Here is a 21,485-nt window from a genome sequence, read left to right as displayed (position 1 = left end):
GGGGGGGGGTCTAGTGAGTGTTTGTTGAATGACTAAGAGAAGTCATTGGTGTTTTGCTGCTCCCTATAGGTTCAGATTTCATACTACGGACCCAAGAGTAACCTGGTCCAAGCCCTGCTGTATGTCACCGGGGTTGGTAAGTGATGACTAAGATGTTGGAGCGATGTCGCCCTCCTGCTGCACACACCACAGCCTGGAGCTTCCTTCAGACTGAGCAGAGACAAAGATCGACTTCTAGCCAGTCGTCCTTCCGGGGTCCAGAAATATCCCCTCCCCAGTCAGTGGCCCACCCAGAAATACAAGCGGGGAAGGGGTCTGCAGGGAGCTTCACCTGCATCTCAATATTTTATTTCTCAACTTGGAATGAGTATGTGGATTTTCAATATGTGAGTCCCTATACCTTTTTGACACCTCAAATATTTATAGGAAAAAGTCTTATACAATAATATAGGCTAGTGTTCACCAAATTCCATTATTTACATCCAATCTTCACCATTTTTGCCATATCAACTATCTACTTATATTTGAACATTCTTCTTTAAATAAAGTATATATATATATATTTTTTTTAAGATTTTATTTTTTCCTTTTTCTCCCCAAAGCCCTCCGGTACATAGTTGTATATTTTAGTTGTGGGTCCTTCTAGTTGTGACATGTGGGATGCCGCCTCAGTGTGGCTCGATGAGCGGTGCCACGTCCGCGCCCAGGATTCGAACCGACGAAACACTGGGCTGCCTGCAGCAGAGCGCGCAAACTTAGCCCCTCGGCCACGGGGCCGGCCCCTAAATAAAGTATATATTTTAACTTGACCTCATCTTGAACAATAATATCATGATATAATTATTATTTAAATATATGAAAAGCACGTGAACTTCAGGTTTCACTTCATTAATGAATTTCATTCATTGACACACATTAATTGTGTTAATACACATTTCGATAATAATAACATAGCACTTACTCTATGCCACGTACTGTGCTGAGACTTGACATTTAAACCTCACAAGAATCCACTGAAATTGATACTATTATTATCCTATTTTACAGATGAGGAAACTGAGGCACAGAGGTACATAGACTCAGCCACGTTCATGCATCTGGTCAGTGAAGGAGCCAGGAAGTGCTGGCCACCAAGCACGGTGCCCTCTGACCTGACACTAATATGTGACTGTGGATCTGTTAAAAGGTCATCCAGTCAGCGTCACACTGTGAGCTCACGCGTCACTGTGTCACACGGTGGGACCTAAGTTGTTGGAACGACAGTGTAGTCGTGTCCTGATGAGGGAGGAAGGACTTAGAAACAAGCATGTTTTCTTGGCCACGCCATTTGGACAGAGCAGGGGTACGTTTATTGCCATGATTTGTCCCCGGTGCAGTCACAGTACACGTAATGAAGAGCCGGATGGGGACAGAGGAATCACCCTGTCCCCCACCCAATGTCGGGGCGGCTGGAGTTGGGGCCAGAGGCCTCTGAGCCTGGCAAGGTGTCCTGGCGGGGGCTTCCCACCAAACATCCCATTGGGGAGGCTGGGGATCTCTTTAAACCCCTGGGGATGTCTAGACATGCAGGGTCTGGTTGGCATCAGAGTCATGGGATGGTCCCCCCAAAGCAGAACGGGCGTGCTCCGAAGACCCCGCTCTGCTGTCTCAATCGCAGTCAGACTTCTTCTTGGGGGACACGGTGGGGGGTGGGGCTCTGAACCTGTCTCCTCTGAAGGGGAGGGAGAGAAGCCTGGGGACAGCCTCCTGGGGAATCGATTGTCCACCGGGGCAGGGCTGCGTGCCCCACCCCGGACCCTCACCAACCCTCTCCTCTTACTCGCTGGGATTTCAGAAATCACCTTGAGCGCGGACATCACCCGCACCGGCCAGGTGAAGCCAACCAGAGCCACGAAGAACCAGGTAGGGCTCAAACCTGACGGCTCCCCGGTACCCGAAACGCTCCCCTAACTCCACCGCAGTTTCCTCTGGCGCCCCCTTGTGGTGATGGGGCGAATGGCGGACTGTCCCCGTATCCTGTGTTAACTGTAAAAGAGACACAATTTAGGAAGAACGAGAAAAAGAAAACTAAAATCACCATTACCACTTTGGTTTATATATTTCCCATCTCTTTGACAAAACTAAATTTACACTGATTGTTCAGAGAATGAGTTGTCCTACAAGCCAGGAGCTACAGAGTCACCCAGTAAATGCACACAGAGAGAAAATTTGCAGGCAGGTCTTGACTCTGGCTCAGAAATCCCCTCCCCCAGGCTTTAACGACTGGTGGGAGAGATTGCATGGTGCTGCCCACATGGGGTGAAGAACAGACAAAGGAAGAAACTGCAGGAGCTAGAGAAGGGACCAAGCCAGGTGGGGGTGGGGAGTGTGTGTTCTGGAAAGTTCGCTGATGAGAAAAGGTGGGATGCGCAGAGGTGGAGCGTGCAGGCAATGAGCTCCATGGATAAACCTCAGGGTGGCCCTGAAATGGTGATGACGCCCTCCCGGGAGGGGCCTCTTAATTTGCTTTAATAGTTTGACAGAGAGTAACCGGCTGCTAAGAATAGTGTGCACACTTTGGTGAATGAGTAATTAAGAGTTCACATGAGAGTAACTATGTCGATTAGAATCTTGACACAAATAGTGAGCCCAGTCTCGTTTGCCAACCCAACAGTTTTTAAAAGCTGTTAAAGTCACTTTTACTGTCTTGGGCTCCTTTTTTTTAAGGGATGAATTGCGTTTTTGGCGAATTTGTTTATGACTTTGGGGACAGGCAGAAATCCACTCGTGGGACCAAAGAGTTACCTGCTGTGGCAGCAAGATGCATAAACCACGCGAGGCGAATGAGATGCTAGGGAAGGGTGGCCCCGAGAGTTGGAGGGACCTACAGAGTTTCCTAAGCGTGCCCCGTCTCTACTGGGTGTCTGCAGAGGACCTGGACCTGGGGCCCTCGTGGGCAAGGCGCCATCCTGCTGGTGAACTGTGACAAAGACAATCCCCAGTCTTCCACCTTGGACTATGAGGATGACGAGGTGCTTGACAGCAAAGGTAAAGGTCCCCGAGACCTGATGGGAGGAGAGCTTTGTCTTTTTATGAAGTCCTTTGTCCCGAGCCTGGGGACAGCTGTCAGAAATCAGGGTCCTTGGAGGCGTGTTCTTGATACGTGTCCTTTGTATAGGAGAAGGAGTGGACCAGGGTCCTGAGAGGGTGAGTGACCCACCCAAGATCACACAGCAGCCAGAGAAGAGCTGGGAGCAGCACTGAGTCTCCCAGTGCCCCCTGAGGCCCCAGTTTCCACGGCCCAGCCCAAACTTCTGCGCTTGGGTCAAATCTGGGGCCAAAATAGTTCAAAATGAAAACCTGACTTCTGCCCCAAACGCGTGTCGGAGCAGCCCTGAGCCCCTGCCGCATGCTGGGCCCTGATCTGACCACTTCAGAATAATTAACTCATTTGATCCTTCAGCACAAGCCTCAGAAGTATATATTGTCCTCATCCCCACTTTGCAGATGGGGAAACCGAGGCATTGGGAGGTTAAGCAATTTGCTCAAGGTCGCACTGCTAGTAAGTCACAGGCTCAGGGTTTGAACCCCGGCATCCCGACTCCAGAGCAGTTAGGGGCACCAGGGTGGTCGTAGGTGCAGGGTCTCTGCTGGAGCACCTCTGAGGTGTGGCCGGGGTGGAAGGCACGCACGTCGCCCACCTGCGCTGGAGGAGGTCGCTGAGGGCGCGAGGTCGGAGGCCAGGGGGCGCTGTGGGCTGCCTGGGGAGGTGCCAGGACAGCACAGAAGTGGCGGCGCTTGAAGTTGCATGCGGTTGGCCTGGCCTGCTGCCCGGCTGCTTCTACCCGGTGCCCGGCACACGGCAGCGATCGCAAGAGCCAGCCCCCTCTGTGGGCACACCCAGGACGCCGGGCACAGGGATAAGCACTTCACACACATGACCTCCCTCTTCCCTCTGCGTGGGCACTACTCCTAGCCGTGTTCGCGGATGAGAAAACCCGCCCCGAGAGCTGCAGTACCTCCCCGGAGCTCACCCAGATCCAGGGTTCAAACCCTGCCCACCCCAGGGCCCTCAACCCTGTGGCTGATGTCTGGCCTCGCTCACCCCACGCCTCTGTCGGCCGATGTTCAGGGTGGGTCCCTTCCCACGCAGGCCCAGGGGAGAAGCCTCTCCACTCACTCATTCCGGAAATAGCTATCAGCACCTGCCACGTGCCAGTCGCTGTTCTAGGTGCTTCTAGGTTCCAGGAGCTGGGACAGAGCGACGAGCAGACTGTATGTGGTCTCTGCTTCGCCGAGCTTACTTGCTAAGCTCATCCCAGTGGGAGGAGACCAAAAACTTGCTTAGCTTTAATTCCAAAATGAAAAGCATCATTTAAATACTGGAAAGAGCGTTAAAAAAAAATAATACCAGGAAATGACGGTAAAGGGTGATCTGAGAGGAGGAGTCGGGAAGCGGGAGGGAGGAGCGGGGAGAGAGGAGCTGGGGAGGGGAGGGAGGAGCGGAGTGGGGAGGGTCTCAGGCCGCGCCCTTCTTGTTCCAGAGCTGGAGGACATGTCCCTGGTGACCCTGAGCACGAAGACCCCCAGGGACTTCTTCTCCACGCATCAGCTGGTGCTCCACGTGGCCAAATCTGAGATGGACAAAGTCAGGGTGTTCCGTGTCCATCGTGAGTCCTTGGCCCTGGGTGTTCCCTTCCTGCCCCCGCCAGCGGGGCACAGCCCCTTCACACCCGCTTCGGCAAATAATTCCTGAGCACCTACTGTGTGCCGGGTTCTAAGAACCGAGGATACAGCAGTGAGCAAGATGGACGACATCTCTGCCCACTGCCTCCTCGAAAGGACACGCAGACAAAACGCAGACAAACGAGCAGATGGTGTCTGGTGCCGGTGAGCACCGAGGAGGAAATCCCCTCCCTCCCGAGGACTGTTGTCCTTGTTCTTTGTGTGTCTCTCTCTGTCCCTGACTCACACACGCACGCACACACACACACGAGGACTCTTGTTTGCGGAGATCTTTGACTCCAAGCTGCCTGCGTGTGTTATGTGATAATTTGTTCTTCCATATCCCACAAATCAAAGATGGCAGAACGTCGCAGCAGCTCGTGAGCACCAGCTGCTGAGTGCCGTGCGGTGCCAGGCCCAGGGCATGGAGCAAAGAGCGGACAGAGTCCCCGCCCTCAGGGACGGGTTGGGAGAGACGATGCGTCAAATAATTGAGGAACACACCCAGTGCGTCAGGTGGCATAAAATGCTGTGCAGAAGAATGCGACAGAGCAGGGGTGTGGGGGAGGGTGGAGTCTGAGGGCGTGGAGCCAGGGTGGTCAGGGGAGCCTCCCCCATTAGGTGTCATTTGAGCAGAAGGAGGGGTGGGGACAGCCATGCAGACACCCGGGGAAGGGCGTTTAGGCCAATGGAACCACAGGTGCCAAGGCCTTGAGGCAGGCTGGTGCCTGTGGGCTTGAGGGACACAGGGAGTCGGTGCCACTGGAGTGCAGTGCGCCAGGGGTAAAGCGGTAGATGAGGCTCGAGAGGAAGGGTGGAGGGGAAGGGGCCCGATCCAGTAGGCATGGAATGTGACTTTGGCTCCTAGTCTCAGGGAGACGGGGAAGCCATCGGAGGGTTTTGTGCCGAGGCACGACTTGATCTGACTTACTTCCATTCTAGACCAGTGATTAGACTGACATTGTCTGGTGACAAACCCACTGCTTGCCTCCATGGAGGCGTCCCCTCCTCCAGGAAGCCCTCTGTGGTTCCCTCCATCATAGCACTGATGACTGTCTGTGATCTGACCCACTTTGCTCTTCCCTACTCACCCGGGAGGCTGTGCACTCCCTGGGACCCAGACAGTGACCGTCTGCCTGGGCTCCCCCATGTCATCTGGGAGCAGGTGCTCGGGAATGAATGAATGAATGAATGAATGGACGAACCGCAATGTATAATGGGCTCCTGTAAAGTTGGGAGTGGCTCGAGCAACCCCCTCCCCGCTTCCTGGACTCCCAGCCAAGGGGGATGATGTCCTAGCAGAGGCCTTAGTCTGTCTCCTAAATGGAAGCTCTGGCCAGATTTCACCGTGAGGGGCCCTCAGGGGTGGCACGCGGTGGCCCTGGGAAGGCGGCACAGCACCACGGAGGAGAAGACGGGGTCTCCAGCGGTCGGGACACAGACCTGAGCCGCCCCTGCCCTCCCCAGGGGACAAACAGCGGTCCAGGTACAAGGTGGTCCTGGGGCCGCAGCAGCCGTCTCACGCCCTGGAGCTCCCGGGCGGCCAGCACAGCGTGGACTTCCACGTGGAGGGCCTCGCCTTCCCGGACGCCAGCTTCTCAGGGCTCGTCTCCCTCACCGTCTCCCTGCTGGGCGCGTCCAAACCGGTAGGCCCAGAGAGGGGACCTGGGCTTCCAGGCAGTGGCCCAACTTGGGGGGGGGGGGCGGTGCAGTGAAGAGCCCACCTGGGGAGGGGGCTCCAAACAGCTGCTGGGAAGTAGCTGTTGGGCCCCGGCTGCCGTGACGGCCGCTCCCCCACCCACCCCATTGCAGGAGTTCCCCAAGGCCCTGGTTTTCCAGGACAGCGTGGCCTTCCGTGTGGCCCCCTGGATCATGACCCCCAACACCCAGCCCCCAGAGGAGGTGTACGTGTGCAGGTGAGGGGCCCTGGAGCGCTGGGGGGCGGGGCACAGACACGCCAGGGGAGCCTGGAGTTCTGGCCGCGGGCCCACTGCGCACTTGCCATGTGAATGGGAAAAACTCACCCCTTTCTGACTCGCTCAGGGCTTGCGGCTTGCTTGCACCCATCCCAAGGCCGGGAGAGTGATTACTGTTGTTTTTGTTGTCACTCTCCTGCCCTGATGCAGGCTGAGGGCTGCGTTAGCTCCGGGGGCCTGTAGAGTTTGCTAGACCTGAGGATGAGAACCCTCGGTCCCTGAGCCTTCCAGGGCTTCCAGGGCTCTGAGTGTGGCCCGGGCACCTTCTGCACCGGAAACGCCTGTGGACTCATTGAGAATGCGCCTTCCTGCTGGGCCGTGTCTCTGGGGTGGGGCCCGTGTGCCTTTGAACAGGCTGCTCCGTCCTGCAGCCTGAGAGCACCTGCTGGTCCGCTGCGGTCTCAGGGGGACCCTGCCCTCTCCTCTGCCCATTGCTTCAGGGCGGAAGAGGTGGGAGTGTAACGTGGTGGTCAGGACATGGGCGGGAAGCCAGTAAGGCAGGGTCCGAGTCCCAGTGCTGTCCCCAGCCGGCGTGACCTTGAGCACTGACCTCCTCGGTGGAAGGGGGTGCCCTAGCTCCCCTCGTGGATTGTCACGAGAATCCAGTGAGGTGATGCTCGCTGAGAGCAGGGACAGAAGGAGCCGGCGTCTCTGGAGCGCCCGCCACGTGCCTCTTCTGCTTGGTCCCGACCGGGGCAGCTGCTCCACCCCTGGGACCCCGCAGAGGCCCAGCGTCTCCCTCAGAGCCTGGCCGAGGCCGTGGCCGGGACTCCAGAGCACTGAGGAGCTTCTCTGGTGCTCTTTCTAGGGTACTGGAAAATGAGGACTTCCTGAAGTCGGTGAGTGCTCTGGCCAAGAAGGCCAAGTGCAAGCTGACTGTGTGCTCCGAGGAGGAGAACCAGGACGACCAGTGGATGCAGGTCTGCAGCCCTGGGGGCGGGCGAGCCAGGCGCACGGGATGAACGTCCCCGAGGGCAAGGGACGCTGGAGGACCCGGGCTCCAGGGCTCGGCCTGGCAGATGGGCAGGGTGGGTGGAGCCTCTGAGGGTCCTTGCACGGGGGGCTCAGGCAAGTGGTTCAACTGCCATTCCCTGCGGGCCACCGCGGGCCTGCTGTCACCAAGATGGGCGTCGTCTTGCTGCTTAGAAGCTCTCAGACGACCTCACAAATGCTGCAGAGCTCAAGAGGCCCTCGAGTGGCCATCCCTCCGAGCCAGCCTTCCTGGGCTGGGCCACAGACCAGGCCACAGCCCTGCTCCAGCACTCTCCATGGCTCCCAGGTTGCCTCCAGGGCCCTCCCAACCTGGCCACCCCCCTCACCTAGGGCCAGCCTGCCACCGCACCGGCCACACTGTGTCACGGGTCTGCTTCTGTGCCGTGAGCTCCCTGAGGGCAGAGACTCAGCCTCCTTCAGCTCAGTGCCCGTGGGCAGCGGTGGCTGAATGCCCTTGAATTGCCCCGGGACTCCGTGCCCTTCCGTGCCGTCTGCCCTGCTCTCACCTCCACGCCTGTGGCCATCCTGTTCCTTCTCTGTTGCCCTGCCCACTGCCCCCACCATGTCCAGATCACGCTCGTCCGCCCCCAGCTTGAATGCTTCCCCTCTGGGAGTTTCCCCCTTGCCTCCGGTGGGAATTCGTGCATCTTTCTCCTAACCCCCCAGATGACACCGTCTCCTCCTTTCTCGTGGTTCCATCTGTGTGAGATTGGGGTGAACCCTATGAAGTGGCTGCTGTGCCACCCACTTTGACCCACAGGGGTGGCCATTTCCTCGGCTCAGCCTCCTGGTGCTCTGTGTCCAGTGTCACATCCGCCTGCTGGAATCTGGGCAGGCTGTGCACAGATGCGTTTCTGAGCCTCACCCGCTCTGCCCCAGGGCCCGGCTGGGGCCTCACCTGTCCCCCTTTGGGGCGGGCTGCTCTGATTGCCACTCTCCAGGCCTCAGCTCAGCAGTGCTCCCTCCCAGAAGTCTTCTCGACCCATCCCAGCCGCATCGGGGAAGGGCCCCTCCTCCATGTTCCTGCAGACCCCTCCCTCCCCCCATCACCTCCTAACACCGGGTGGTAGGCGCCCCGCTCCCTGGCTTCCCGCCTCACGGCCTCCCTCCCACTGGCTCTGCGCAGGATGAGATGGAAGTGGGCTACATCCAGGCCCCGCACAAAACGCTGCCCGTGGTCTTTGACTCCCCGAGGAACAGAGGCCTGAAGGAGTTCCCCATCAAATGCGTGCGGGTACGTGCTGGTGGGGGGGCGCCCGCTGCCGAAACGCCCGTCCCTGAGGCCTCCTGCCTCCCGCCTGTCTCCCCAGCCCTCCCTGGGCTGAGCCTGCGCTCCTGCTCAGGCAGCGACCGCACAGTGGGCCATGTTGTTTCTCCCAGGACCAGGGTGACATCCGCTCTTCCTTTCCCAAAGCCCTTTCCAGCCACCAGCTCACCTGGTCCTCCAGATAACCCTGCCCAGGACGCAGGTCAGGCTTGGGTGTCCCGTTCCACTGAAGATGCTCTTGCTGCAAGGTGGGGGTGCGGCCAGGACCAGACCCTTCCCCACCGTCCAGCTGGCGGCTCTGCCTTTCGGGTGGGGTCTGGCCTTCAGGGGCTCCTTCTGGGGTATGGGGGAGGTGCGGCGTTCAGAATCAGGGTGGTCTTTTCCTAGGTGCGAGTTTATCCGCCAAAGACTCTACATGTGTTGGGGGGTGGGGTGGGGGTGACATACTGATGACTTATGCTTGGCCGGCCCGGCAGCTTCGTGCAGACTCAGCACAGAATTATAATAATAATGATAATAATGGGGGCATTTATCGAACATGCGTTCTGTGTCAGTCATGGCTAAACTCTTTACTGGCACTGACTCATTTAATTTGTCTGATGACCTTTAATGTAGATGCTATCCCTCGGCCCATTTCATAGATGAAGAAATGAGGCTCAGAGAGGCTAAGCAGCTTTCCCAAGGTCGCACAGAAAGAGAATGGAGAAGCTGGAGTGCAAACCAGGCCGGCGGCTCCTTGAGCTTGCTCTGACCCCCCGTGACCCACTGCTGTCCCAGAAGACCAAGGCCGGCCCCCCGCCCTCACAGCCCCTTGGCTCCGGGCGCTAGGGAAAAGGCAGGAAACAGTGTGGCATGCAAGGTTGGCCAGGATGAGCGGCTTTTCAAGGAGCACCCTGCGCCCCGAGGGAGGGGAGGCGGCCTTCCCACACAGGAGGCGGTGGAAGGAGACCGGAGTCTCGCTCAGCACCTTGTCACGCTCCCTCTCCTGTGCTGACTGGTGCTGGTGTCCGTTGGGTCCACGGTGTCTCTCTGCCGCGGAATCAGGTTAAAGTGTTTCAGGAGCGAGGGGAGAAACCAGCCAGCTGCCGCTGGGACTGCGGCCCTTCTTGCTGGTTCCAGTCCTGCTCTGTGCAGTGGCCGTGTCTCCTACTTGATATTCCCAGTGTGACAAGGGCCCCGCCTGCTTCTCCGAGCCCCTCATGGGCCACTTTCTCTGTCCCTCACCCGCTCCAGCCCCACTGGCCTCCCTGTTCTTTAAATGGGCCCGACTTTTGAAGGTTGACGCTGACATTGAAGGTCCCAGCGCCGACGCCCTCCTCAGTGAGGCCGTCCTGCCACCGAAGGACGCCCCAGCCAGTGCCTGGCCTTCTCGACCACAGCACCCTGTTGTTTTCTTCTGAGTATTTTGTTCTAAATCACCGACTTGTTACTTTTCATCGTCTGCCTCCCTGTGGCCTGGAAGCACCCCAAGGGTGGGGCCTGGGGCCGAGGCGCCCATCGCTGGACCTCGGGCACCTAGCCCGCAGCCTGACACACAGTGGGTGTTCTTCCCGTAAGAAGATGTCGGTAGCTTCTGTCCCACCTCTGCTTGTGAAGACCAATAGCACGTACCATAAATAGAAGGCAACGGTGAAATGAAACAGAATTACAACAAAATTAAATTATTAAAGCCAGCTCGATACAAATGACGACAGAAACTCTGAGCCCGGGCTTTGCTCTCCGGTTGTGAAAATGGGAGGTTAGCGGGTGTTAAGGATGGATTCACGCCCTCTGGGACTTTAATCTTTGACGAACCAGAAAGCCTGGGGAGAATGGAAAGGGCAGCATTTCTGAGGCTGTGCCGGGAGCTGTGTCAGGTGGCACCTGTGAGCATCCCCCCTCTTGGGGAGCCACTTCTGCAGACAGTGGACACCCCGTCATGTGCCTGCAGAAATTCAAGCTTGCAGCCTATGGAGCTGACCCCCTCTCCTGGCGAGAGCCAGGGCAGTGACTTGCGTGAATTGATCATTCATTCATCAAACAGTCTGAGCACATCCTCTGTGCCTGGCCCTGTTCTAGGCAATCAGAACCCATCAGGGTGCAATGCCAAGGCCCCCGCCCTCACGCAGTTGACCTTCTAGTCCAGAGAGACAGACAGTAAACAAGAAATCTAACAAATAAATAAATTCCATCATATGTTGGAAGGTGGAATCAAATAGTTTAGAAAAAGGAAGAGCAGAATCAGGGGCTCCCAGGTGCCAGAGTGGTGGGGAGGATTCGACTGCAATTTTAAATAGCACGGGCAGGGTAGGCCGCATTGGGAAGTTGACATTGGAGCAAAAACTCAAAAGACGTGAAGGAGTTGGCCATATGGATGTCTGGGTAGAGTGTTCTAGGCAGCAGCAACAGCCAGTGCAAAGGCCCTGAGGCAGACTATGCCTAGCATGTTCAAGGAAGAGCAAGGGGGCCAGAAGGGGTGGAGCAGAGCGAACAAGAGGAAGAGTGGTGGGAGAGGTGGTCAGAGAGGTGATGGGGCATGGGGCAGGAGAGGGGACAGAGCCTGTGGGCTTGTTAGCCGTGGTAAGGCCATTTGTTTAGAATCTGAGAAACGGGGTAATCATTGCTAGGGCAGTAGACTGAATGATGGCCCCTCGAATAGGTCCATGTCCTAATCACTGGAACCTGATGCTTTCTCGTGTGCAAAAGGGCCGTTGCAGATGTGATTAAGTCAGGGATCTGGAGGGGGGGGGGTTCTCCTGGGTCATCCGGGTGGCCTGTCTGTAATCGTAACCCTCCAGATAAGAAGGAGGAAGGAGCGTGGGGGCGGGAGGAGGCGTGTGACGATGGAGTGATGCACCCTGAAGACGGAGCAGGAGGCCACCAGCCAGGTTGGCCACCAGGAGCTCAAAAAGGCAAGGAAGGGGTCAGCCCGGTGGCACAGCCGTTACGTGCGAATGTTCCACTTTGGCAGCCTGGGGTTCACCGGTTCGGCTCCCGGGTATGGACATGGCACCGCTTGGCAAGCCATGCTGTGGCAGGCGTCCCACATATAAAGTAGAGGAAGATGGGCACGGATGTTAGCTCAGGGCCAGTCTTCCTCAGCAAAAAGAGGAGGATTGGTGGCAGATGTTAGCTGAGAGCTAATCTTCCTCAAAAAAAAAAAGTTAAAAACAAAAACAGACAAGGAAACAGATTTCCCTCCGAGCCTCTGGAAGCAGCTAGCTCCGGCGCCCCTGGAGCCCCAGGAAACTGATTTCAGACCTCCAACCTCCAGGACTGTCAGAGAATAAAGCTGTGCTGCTTTCAGCCGCTCGATGGGTTACCGTGGGAAGCAAACCGAGGGTGAGAGATGGGTCATCCACCTGCTCTTCTCACGAAGATCCACGTGGAGACGTCACAGCCATTCGGCGAAGCTCCTTCCAGCCCAAGATCAGGATGACGCAGGGTGTGGACCGGGAGGGCCCGCTGTAGAGACAGCCCAAATCCTGGTCCTCCCACAGCCTGGCTGTGGGACCTGAAGAAGCCACACCCAACTCGGAGCTTAGTTTCTTCTCTGCAAAATGAGGATAAAAATGATATTTTGCAGATTTGTTATGATGCCCAAGTTCAGGCTTACAAGCATTAGGGACTCCACAAACGCCGCTGCCTTCCCCCGCCCACCCACTCCAGCACGCCTCCAACATCCCGCAGATCCTAACGGCACCTGCTGTGTACCGGCTGCTGACGTTACCCGGTTCCTTCCTGCGACAGGCTAGTCCTTGAACTTGGACCCCACCCTCTCTTCACCCCGAGGCTTGGCTCCCTAACACTTGGCACGGTTTTCTCCCATCTCAGGGTCCAGATTTTGGCTACGTGACTCGAGGGGCCCAGCCAGAGGAGATTACCGACCTCGACTCCTTCGGCAACCTGGAAGTGAGCCCGCCCGTCATGGTCGCGGGGAAGACGTACCCCCTGGGCAGGGTTCTCATCGGGAGCAGCAGTTACCCCAGGTGAGGGGCCTGGCACGGAGGGCTGGACCCAGGGATGCCCCGGAACAGCAGAGGCCAGAGCAGAAGGCTTCCTGACTTGCTCCCAACCCACGAGGGTGTGGCAAACTGGAGGGCATCCGAGAGGAATCGTAGTGCAGGGTGAGGAGTACTGTCTTCGGAGCTGGATGGACCCAAGTCCATATTACAGCTCCGCCGCACACACTCTCTCAGTCAGTGAATACTTCCTGAGCACCTACTATGTGCTGGGCGCTATGCTAGGAGCTGACAAGGGACACAGCTGTGAACATGACAGACAAGCCCTTCCCACTAGTGGAAGAGACAAATAATAGAAAAGTAAACAAATAAGATAATTTCAAATAGTGAAGAAAGCCAAACAGGGAGGAGCAGAGGAGTGGGAACTGTGTTAGTTGGAGTGATCAGGGAGGGCCCCTCTGGGGAGGGGGTTTTTGAGCCGCAGCCTGATGACTAGAAGGATATGGCTGCATGGAGATCTGGGGTAGAGGGTTTTCCTGGCAGATGAAAGAGCATGTGCAAAGGCCCTGAGGCAGGAATGAGCTGGGCATGCTCAAGAAGGCCAGAGTAGCTAAAACAGATTAAGCAAGAGGAAGGCCAAAGGGCTAGGTCATGAAGGACCTTGGAGGCTAGAGCAAGGAGAAGCTCAGAAAAGAGAAGGAACATCCCCAAGGCCACACAGCTAACAAGGGGTCACCAGCTCAGGTGGGACCAGCTCCCAACCCCATGTTTACCCACAGCTCTAGCATCTAGGCTGAGTCAACAGGCAGTGCTTTCTGAGGCTAAGCTCTGGTCCTGTTGACCTTACTGACTCTCTGCCTCAGTTTCCCCCAATAAAACTGGGGTGACAATTCCTAAATTCCTCAAATGTTAGGGGATATAATAAAGGCATCCTAGGCTTCTGAGTCCCTTCTCTGAAGGAGAACCTGACCCCTTGGCCAAGCCTCCAGTCCCTCAGAGACCTCCTGTTGACCCCCCACCCCGTGATACGCCTTCCTTCCTGCGTTGGCAGCCACGAGAGCCAGGAGATGCACCAGGCCCTGCGGGACTTCCTGGTCGCCCAGCAGGTGCAGGCGCCTGTGGAGCTCTACTCCGACTGGCTGTACGTGGGCCACGTGGACGAGTTCATGACCTTCGTTCCCGCGCACAAGAAGGTGCTGTGGGGGGCTGCCTGGAGGAAGCCATGCGCCTCCGGCCTGGGTTCCAGGCCCAGCTCTGCACTCTGCCGGGAGGCCCCCTTACCTGCCTGACTCTGCTTCTCCCCCACCCCACCCCTGGGAGGGGTCATGGACGAGGTGGCCAGCCTGGGTCCAAGCCACGCTCCCTGCACCCTGGCCGAGCCTTCCTCCCGGGGGGGGGGGGGGGGGGCCCTGGGGCACAGCTGACCTCTGACCCCAGTGTCTCTGCCTCCAGGGCTTCCGGCTGCTTCTGGCCAGCCCCAGGTCCTGCTACAAACTGTTCCAGGAGCTGCTGAAGGAGGGCCATGGGGAGGCGCTGCTTTTCGAAGGGGTCACTAGTAAGTAGGCCATGCCTTGTTCTTTTGAGCACCTACTATGTGCCAGGCCGGGTGCTAAGCTAAGCTTAGCTGTGTGAACAGGACAGAATAGCTCCCTGTCTCGGGGCTCACAGTCCAGGGCAAGTGAGTCAAGGAAACAGCTACACCAGAAAGGCTTTGTTGGGGGGTGGGGTGTCTGGGAGGAGTTCAAGGAAGGCTTCCTGGAGGAGGCAAAGACCAAGCAGGAGCGTGAGGGCTGAGTAGGAGTTGGCCAGGCAAATGGGGCGGTGGGATGAGAGGAAGAGAGAGATTCCAGATAGAGGGAGCAGTGAATGCAAAGGCTCAGAGGTAGGAGAAAGCAAGATGTGTTCGAAGATCTGAAAACAGTTCCGTCTGGCTGGAGCACGGAAGGAAATCTTATTTTTTCAGTAAAGTCCAGCGACATGGACCGGGGTCAGAGGCTGCGAGTTTTCACCTAATATCTGTAGTATGTCGTGTGGCTTCGGGCAGTGGTCGGACCCTGTTTGTCCCTTGGCAAACGGGCTTCCTTTGGAGACGAATCGAAGGGGATGAGCACCACTTTAATGAGAACTGACCCCGATAAAATATCTCATTAAAGGCATTTGCCTCCCGGACGCTCAGACAAACCTGTATGTGAGGAATTATTGCTGCCCCCATTTTGTAGAGGAGAAAACTGAGTCCCCACAGCGCCTGGTGGGAAGAGGGAACTCAACCTCTGAATTCATCTGCATTATTTTTTTCTTTTCCTTCCCAACAGAAAGAAAACGGCAGAAAATCAAGGACATTCTGTCAAACAAGAAATTGAGAGAACAGAATTCATACGTGGAGGTACTGGCCTGGGTGGCCAGGAGATGCCACATGCTGGGCAGCACTGACAACCCCGCCCCCCTCCCAGCCACCAGAGGCACAAGGCAGAGGCCTCCATGGGCGCATGTCGGCTCCGTGGGGCACGGGTCTGGGGTCTGGGCAAATGCATGCGAGAGAGAGAGAGAGAGAGAGAGAGAGAGAGAGAGAGCGAGAGAGAGAGCGAGGGAGAGAGAGAGAGAGAGAGAGAGAGAGAGAGAGAGCGCGAGAGAGCGAGAGAGCGAGAGAGCGGGAGGGAGGGAGGGAGGGAGAGAGAGAGAGAGAGAGAGAGAGAGAGAGAGAGAGACACGGGGAGCGCACTGAAGGTGGAAAAGAGAGGAGGTCGGGGAGGCCAGGGTCAGAGAAAGACAGATGAAACTCTCAGCAAAAGAGGGACAGGGGCAGGAGGGAAGCCAAGCACTAGAGTGACAGCGACCAGAAAGACAGGGACGCCGGAGCAGAAGCGAGAGGCAGGGGGAAGGAGCAGAGCAGAGCAGCCGGGGAAGGAGGAAGAGAACCAGGTGCCCATCGCTGCCTCCTGCCCTGTCCCTGGTCCTTTCCTTGGCCTCAGCCACAGACCACCCTCCCGGCAGCAACCCCCACCCCCGCCCGGGTCGGCCCCGCCATGCCCACCACTCCCCCCTCCCCACCCCAGAGCTGCATCGACTGGAACCGGGATGTGCTGAAGCGGGAGCTGGGCCTGACGGAGCGGGACATCATCGACATCCCCCAGCTCTTCAAGCTCCAGCAGGACTCCAAAGGGACCCACAAGGCTGAAGCCCTTTTCCCAAACATGGTGAGGAGGTGGGCTTTGGGATCGGCCCGCCTTTGCCAATGGCCTGAAGTCCGGGAGGCCCGCTGGGCTCTGGGTGCGGGTCCAGGAGGGCTGGCTGGCTGCTCGCCCCCTTGGGGTTTGTGTGGCCCTATGCAGCTTTGGGCATCTCACAACCACCCTGGGAGTCAGAGACTGTCATCACCCCCACTTGACAGAGGAGGTACAGAGAGGCGAGGTCTCTGGCACAAGAACACACAGCTGGCAAGAGGCGGGATTCTGAGCTGGGATATAAAGCCAGGGGTCTGGCTGCAGAGCCACGCTCTAACCAGCAGGGTGCACTGCCCCTGTGGGCTTCCGTGCGGTGTGGGGCGCAAAGTAGGGGTGGAGTAGGGGGGAGACAAGCAACAAGCAAGACGCTCTGAGGTTACGTTTGAGAGGGAAAAAGGTGGGGGCTCCTCTCCAGACACAGGGGTCCTGGAAGGCCTCTGGGAGGAGGTGAGGCTGGTGCTGCGGCCTGGGTGGGATGCTCGCCTCTGAAGAGTGGACTTGAGGGGGATCTGCCTTTGTCAAGCACTTTTAACCGCGACCCCCAAGCACCGTGGTGAAGTGATCTGCTCTGTTTTCGCCATCCCGCTGCCCTGCTGCTGTCTCCTCAAAGGGTGCCAAGGGCCGGGCAGAAACTCCCCCAGTTCCGCTGGGCCCACAGCCACCCCTCCTGCCGGGCGGGGTTACAGTCCAGGGAGGAGCCGCTGGTCCCCTGCACAGTGCTGGTCAGACAGGCCTCCCCAGGGCCCTGGGGCTTCACGGCAGTGCCTCGGACCCAGTGGTTCGGGTTTTTTCTGTTTTATGCATTGAGAGGCTGCCAAGGATGATGTTTAGAACACGGGGCTCCTGGGCCAGAGCAGGCAGGAGGGGCCGCCCCCCTCGCAGCGCTGAATAGAATTCCTTGGCCCCAAGCATTTTGTGCCTTCTCTGGTTGTGCCCAGCCAGCTTGCCCGGCTCAGGAAGGAAAGCTGCTGTCTGTGGCTGGGGGTGGGGGGGCGTCTCGATGACACCATCTGCCGTCTGTAATGCCGAGGGCTGACTCCCACCTTCACTGTTCCGGGACCCTGGAGGGAGCCTGAGCACTCGCCCTGCCGCGGGAGGCGGCGCATGGGCATGAAGCAGCAGAGAAATTGAGTGTGAGGCCCTCAGCTTGGGCTGTGTCTGAGCCATGACAGAGAATAAGATGCCCCTCAGTGACTCATGAGCCCTGGGGACTGACTCTGCGCTTACTACCTGCTGGCTCAGTGCTCCTCATACATGCTCTTATCTGATTGTTGGAGCAATGGAAATGCGTTTGGGCTCATTTTGCTGATGAGGCTCAGAGAGGTCAAGTGACTTGCCTAAGGTCACACAGCTATTGAGTAGTATTGCTGGGATTCAAAGCCACCTTGGCCTGGAGCCAACATCCTCGTCCTTTCGCTTCACCAGGGTGCTTCCCAATATCATGGAGGAAACAGTCATTTACATATGTTATAAGGTACGGAAAGGGCTACAAAAAAGGTAGTCACTTATTCATCCATTTAACAGATACTTAGTAAGTGCCTGCTGTGTGCAGGCACTGTGCTGGGAGCTATGGGAGCACAGAGGAGGGTGACTAATTGTCAGAGTTTGGGGAGTCATGGGCGGCTTCACAGAGGAGGTGGCATTTGAGCTGGGCCTTGAGTAATAGAGTTTGCCAGAAGGTGGCAGGTGGGGAAGGAGAGTATGGTGTTAAGAGCATGGACCCTGGATGTGACAGACTTGGGGATAAGTCCTAGAGAGCTGGCTGGCCTTCGGTAGCCCGCTTTACCTGTGTGGGCCTCAGTTTCCTCATCCGTGAAGGGGGCCATCAAAGAAGAGGGGGTGCTCGGACAGCAAGGCTGGCTGCCCCTGACGGTGCCCTCTCTCTGCAGGTGAACATGCTTGTGCTGGGCAAGCACCTGGGCATCCCCAAGCCCTTCGGGCCCGTCATCCACGGCCGCTGCTGCCTGGAGGAGAAGGTGCGGTCCCTGCTGGAGCCGCTGGGCCTCCACTGCACCTTCATCGACGACTTCTCCTCCTACCACGTCCGGCACGGGGAGGTCCACTGCGGCACCAACGTGCGCCGGCAGCCCTTTGCCTTCAAGTGGTGGCACATGGTGCCCTGAGCCCGTCCTGTGACGTCCTCTCGCTCGGGAAGCTCCTGGCCGGAGGCACTGGGCCCCTGCAGTGGGGCCCAGCCAGAGCTCTTGGGGACGTTTTGGCCCCCCCAGGGGTGGCCTCCCTCCCGGCAGTGGCTTGTTTCCTTGCCGTGTCCCGGCCCCTGGGACCCTCCTCTGAAGATCCCGAGATAGTCCTGGCTTTGCAAACTCAGTTCTGCTGCAGGAAAGCTTTAGAACCACTCGGTGCGCGCGCTCAGGCTGCCACTCCTACCGTTCGTTCCTTCTCCTTCACTCGTCGGCGTGCTTGAACTGGATGTTACAGGCTTGAAGCTGCCTCCAGGAGAGGTCGAAGGCCGAGGCGTGTCTTTTGCTCCTGGGCATATATCTGGTCTATAAAATCTATGACCTCAGCCTAGCTGATTTTAAGCTTTAGCCCTGAGGGTGCGGCCCCTCCCTCCTCAGAGCTGCATTGAAGTCAGTCCCAAACAGCCAGCCAGGTGGACATCCCAAGACAGATGGATTGTTCACTTTAACGTGTGTGTATAAAATATGCTTCTTTTTATGTGTATTTCATGACAAAAAATAAAATGATAAAGATAGACTGAGCTCTCAGGCACATGGGCAGGAGGGGCAAGTCCTGCAGGAGGGATGGTCCTCATGTCGCCTCAGCCTTCTCCGTAGACAAGTGACGTTACAAGGTCCTGAGGGCCAAGCTGGGGCTGAAGAATCGTATCCCCATTCATGGGTGTCCTTGGAGAAAAAGGGGACAGACGGGTCGTGCAAGAACCCAAGGGACAGACTGTCATTGTCAAACACGCCCAGACATCAGCAAATTCTTTGTCCCTCCCATTTGTCATTTCTGTTCCACCAGCATGAAAGCCCCACCTGGTGGGCTCTTGTCCCTCGTGTTTGCTGCCATGCTAGGGGCTCCCGAGAGCTGGCGCGGCACGCAGTAGAGCCGTGGGTTGTGTGGAATGAAGTCCTTAGTCCCCTCTCTGTCCTTTGGGATGTTTTCTTATATGGCCCTGACATAGGGATTCAATTCCTCCATAGAAAATAAAACCTGAAGACTCGAGATCTTTATAACTGAGGCCAGATCCTGGCTCCATGGAGCCTGAGATGCTCAGAAAACACCCAGAGCTGCTGCTTTCCTGTGGTCTGAAGGAAGTAGGATCGTGGAACAGACGGACATCAAAACCCCCAGCCCTGACAGCGAGGAAGGGGGGTCCATGAAACCTGGGTCAGAACGTGCTCCTCCTGTGAGACCAGCTGCTGCCACCCCAGAATTTGCTGGGGCAAAAGATGCAGGAGTGTCGGGGCTGCCCCAGTGGCGTAGTGGTTAAGTTTGTGCGCACTCTGCTGTGGCGGCCCCGGGTTCAGGTTCAGATCCAAGGCACGGACCTACACACCGCTCATCCAGCCGTGCTGTGGCAGCATCGCACGTACAAAATAGAGAAGATTGGCACAGATGCTAGCTCAGGGACAATCTTCCTTACCAAAAAACAAAAAACCATGCAGGAGTGTTTCCTGTGGACCAGAAAGGGGCCACACAGCACAAGAGGAAGCTGGTGTGAGGTTATCCCAGAACCTGACCCATAGGGCTGCCTGGAGCAGCGAGCGGCCTCAGCAGGCAAAGGCTCCAGGTCTCGCTGGCTTCCTGGGGCTGCAGAGGGACTAAAGACAAGCTGATGGCTACCACAGACCAGCATCAAGGCAAACGTGCATGAGGGGGTGGGGGGCATCCATGAAGGAGCCGTGGTGGGGCTCGGGGCAGCCACCTGAGAGAAAGCAGCAGCTGGCAGTCCTCCCAGCCGCCCGGAGCTCTCCCTCCCCTCCCTTCTTCCCCAGAAGGCACAGGGGAGGTTCCCGCAGCTGCTGGAACAAATCACCACAGACTAGTGGCTTCGAACAACAGGAATTTATCCACTCCCAGTTCTGGAGGCCAGAAGTCCCAAAGCAGCGTCACTGGGCTGAAATCAAGGTATCCGCAGGCTGTGTTCCCTCTGGGGCTACAGGGGAGAGTCCACTCCTTGCCTCTCCCACCCGCTGCTGGCTGCATCACCCCAGCCTCTGCTGTGTGTCACACTGCCTTCTCTGTGTGCATCAAACCTCCCTCTGCGTCTCTCATAAAGATGCATTTAGGGCCACCCAGATACTCCGGGATAATCTCCCCAGACTCTTTGTCACATCGCAAAGACTCTTTTATGTGAAATAACGCAGGCCCCAGGGATTAGGACCTGGGAGATTTTGGGGGCTCTTATCCAAGCTACTACAGGTCAGGACCCACCATTCCCAGCTGTGCAGGCAGAAAGGAAAGAAGGAAGCCAAGCACCCCTTTGCCACAGCTCTAAGCTTTATACCTCTGTTAAGCCCTAATGGGGAAGGGAGAAGACTTAGTTTTTTTTGCTGAGGAAGACTAGCCCTGAGCTAACATCTGTGCCCATATTCCTCTACTTTATATGTGGGACGCCTGCCACAGCATGGCTTGATGAGCAGTGCACAGGTGACACCCGGGATCCAAACCGGTGAACTCCGGCCTGCTGAAGCGGAATGTGTGCACTTAACTGCTGTGCCACCGGGCCGGCCCCCAAGGTGTACAAAGTGTTGATTCGATACATTTGTACGGTGCCATGTGACTAGCCCCGTTGTGGAGCTAACACCTCCATCATGTCCCACAGTTATCATTTCTTTCTTGCGGAGGCAGATTTAACTGTATAAGACCAAGTATGGGGTTTTCTTTTGTGTGGGGTTCGACTTTCAAACTTCTGAATTGAGGTTGTTCGGAAACTGTTTCATGTCTGGTTCCCAGAAGCAGATTCTGAGAGGGAGATCTGCCCGCACGAGGTTGGGGGTGGTGCTCTCAGGATCCACACCTGGGAGCGGGTGGGGGAGCAGCAGCAGGTGATGAACCCGGACACAGTGGCCGCGAAGGTTTCGGGTGATGCCCTGGGGTGCTCGGGCTGGGATGGCCCTCGGAGCCGTCCTGGATGAAGACAAGCAGCCAGCCTTTGCCCCCCACATTGGGTGTCGCTGCCCCCAAGGAGGGGACACAGCCTTGGGAATCGGCAGTCGGCGATTCCAGGAGGGGGACGTGCTGAGAGCAGCCAGGAGCCAACACTCTCAGCAGCTGGGGGCTGAGTGCCTCCGCCCTGAAGGGGGTCAGGTGGCACATCATGGCGTCCAGCACAGTGACCTAAAGTGACCACAGGCCGTGATTACCGAGGAGTGATTGCAGAACTCTCCCCATGGAAGGAGCGTGTGAGGAG

General features: G+C 57.2%; 1 protein-coding gene across 2 annotated transcripts in view; it reads left to right on the top strand.

Annotated features, from left to right (window-relative positions):
* The window catches only part of PADI4 (peptidyl arginine deiminase 4), a 33,430-nt gene extending 14,612 nt beyond the window's left edge, over positions 1 to 18,818 (top strand). The window contains exons 3-17 of one of the 2 annotated variants that reach the window (XM_046660016.1): positions 70 to 136; positions 1,835 to 1,902; positions 2,910 to 3,027; positions 4,524 to 4,649; positions 6,172 to 6,350; positions 6,517 to 6,620; positions 7,489 to 7,600; positions 8,800 to 8,907; positions 12,754 to 12,908; positions 13,933 to 14,074; positions 14,334 to 14,436; positions 15,194 to 15,264; positions 15,935 to 16,075; positions 17,528 to 17,576; positions 17,992 to 18,083. In XM_046660016.1, coding sequence (XP_046515972.1) covers positions 70 to 136; positions 1,835 to 1,902; positions 2,910 to 3,027; positions 4,524 to 4,649; positions 6,172 to 6,350; positions 6,517 to 6,620; positions 7,489 to 7,600; positions 8,800 to 8,907; positions 12,754 to 12,908; positions 13,933 to 14,074; positions 14,334 to 14,436; positions 15,194 to 15,264; positions 15,935 to 16,075; positions 17,528 to 17,575 — 1,542 coding nt within the window. In that variant the 3' untranslated portion in view covers position 17,576; positions 17,992 to 18,083. Of the gene's footprint in view, positions 1 to 69; positions 137 to 1,834; positions 1,903 to 2,909; positions 3,028 to 4,523; positions 4,650 to 6,171; positions 6,351 to 6,516; positions 6,621 to 7,488; positions 7,601 to 8,799; positions 8,908 to 12,753; positions 12,909 to 13,932; positions 14,075 to 14,333; positions 14,437 to 15,193; positions 15,265 to 15,934; positions 16,076 to 17,527; positions 17,577 to 17,991 lie in introns of both variants that reach the window. The other variant, XM_046660015.1, reaches the window with a different exon arrangement.
* Positions 18,819 to 21,485: the final 2,667 nt, after the last annotated feature.

The sequence above is a fragment of the Equus quagga genome, chromosome 5, assembly GCF_021613505.1.
Source record: "Equus quagga isolate Etosha38 chromosome 5, UCLA_HA_Equagga_1.0, whole genome shotgun sequence".
NCBI lineage: Eukaryota > Metazoa > Chordata > Mammalia > Perissodactyla > Equidae > Equus > Equus quagga.
Note: the sequence above shows the minus strand (reverse complement) of the source record. Positions and strands in the feature narration are given on the sequence as shown.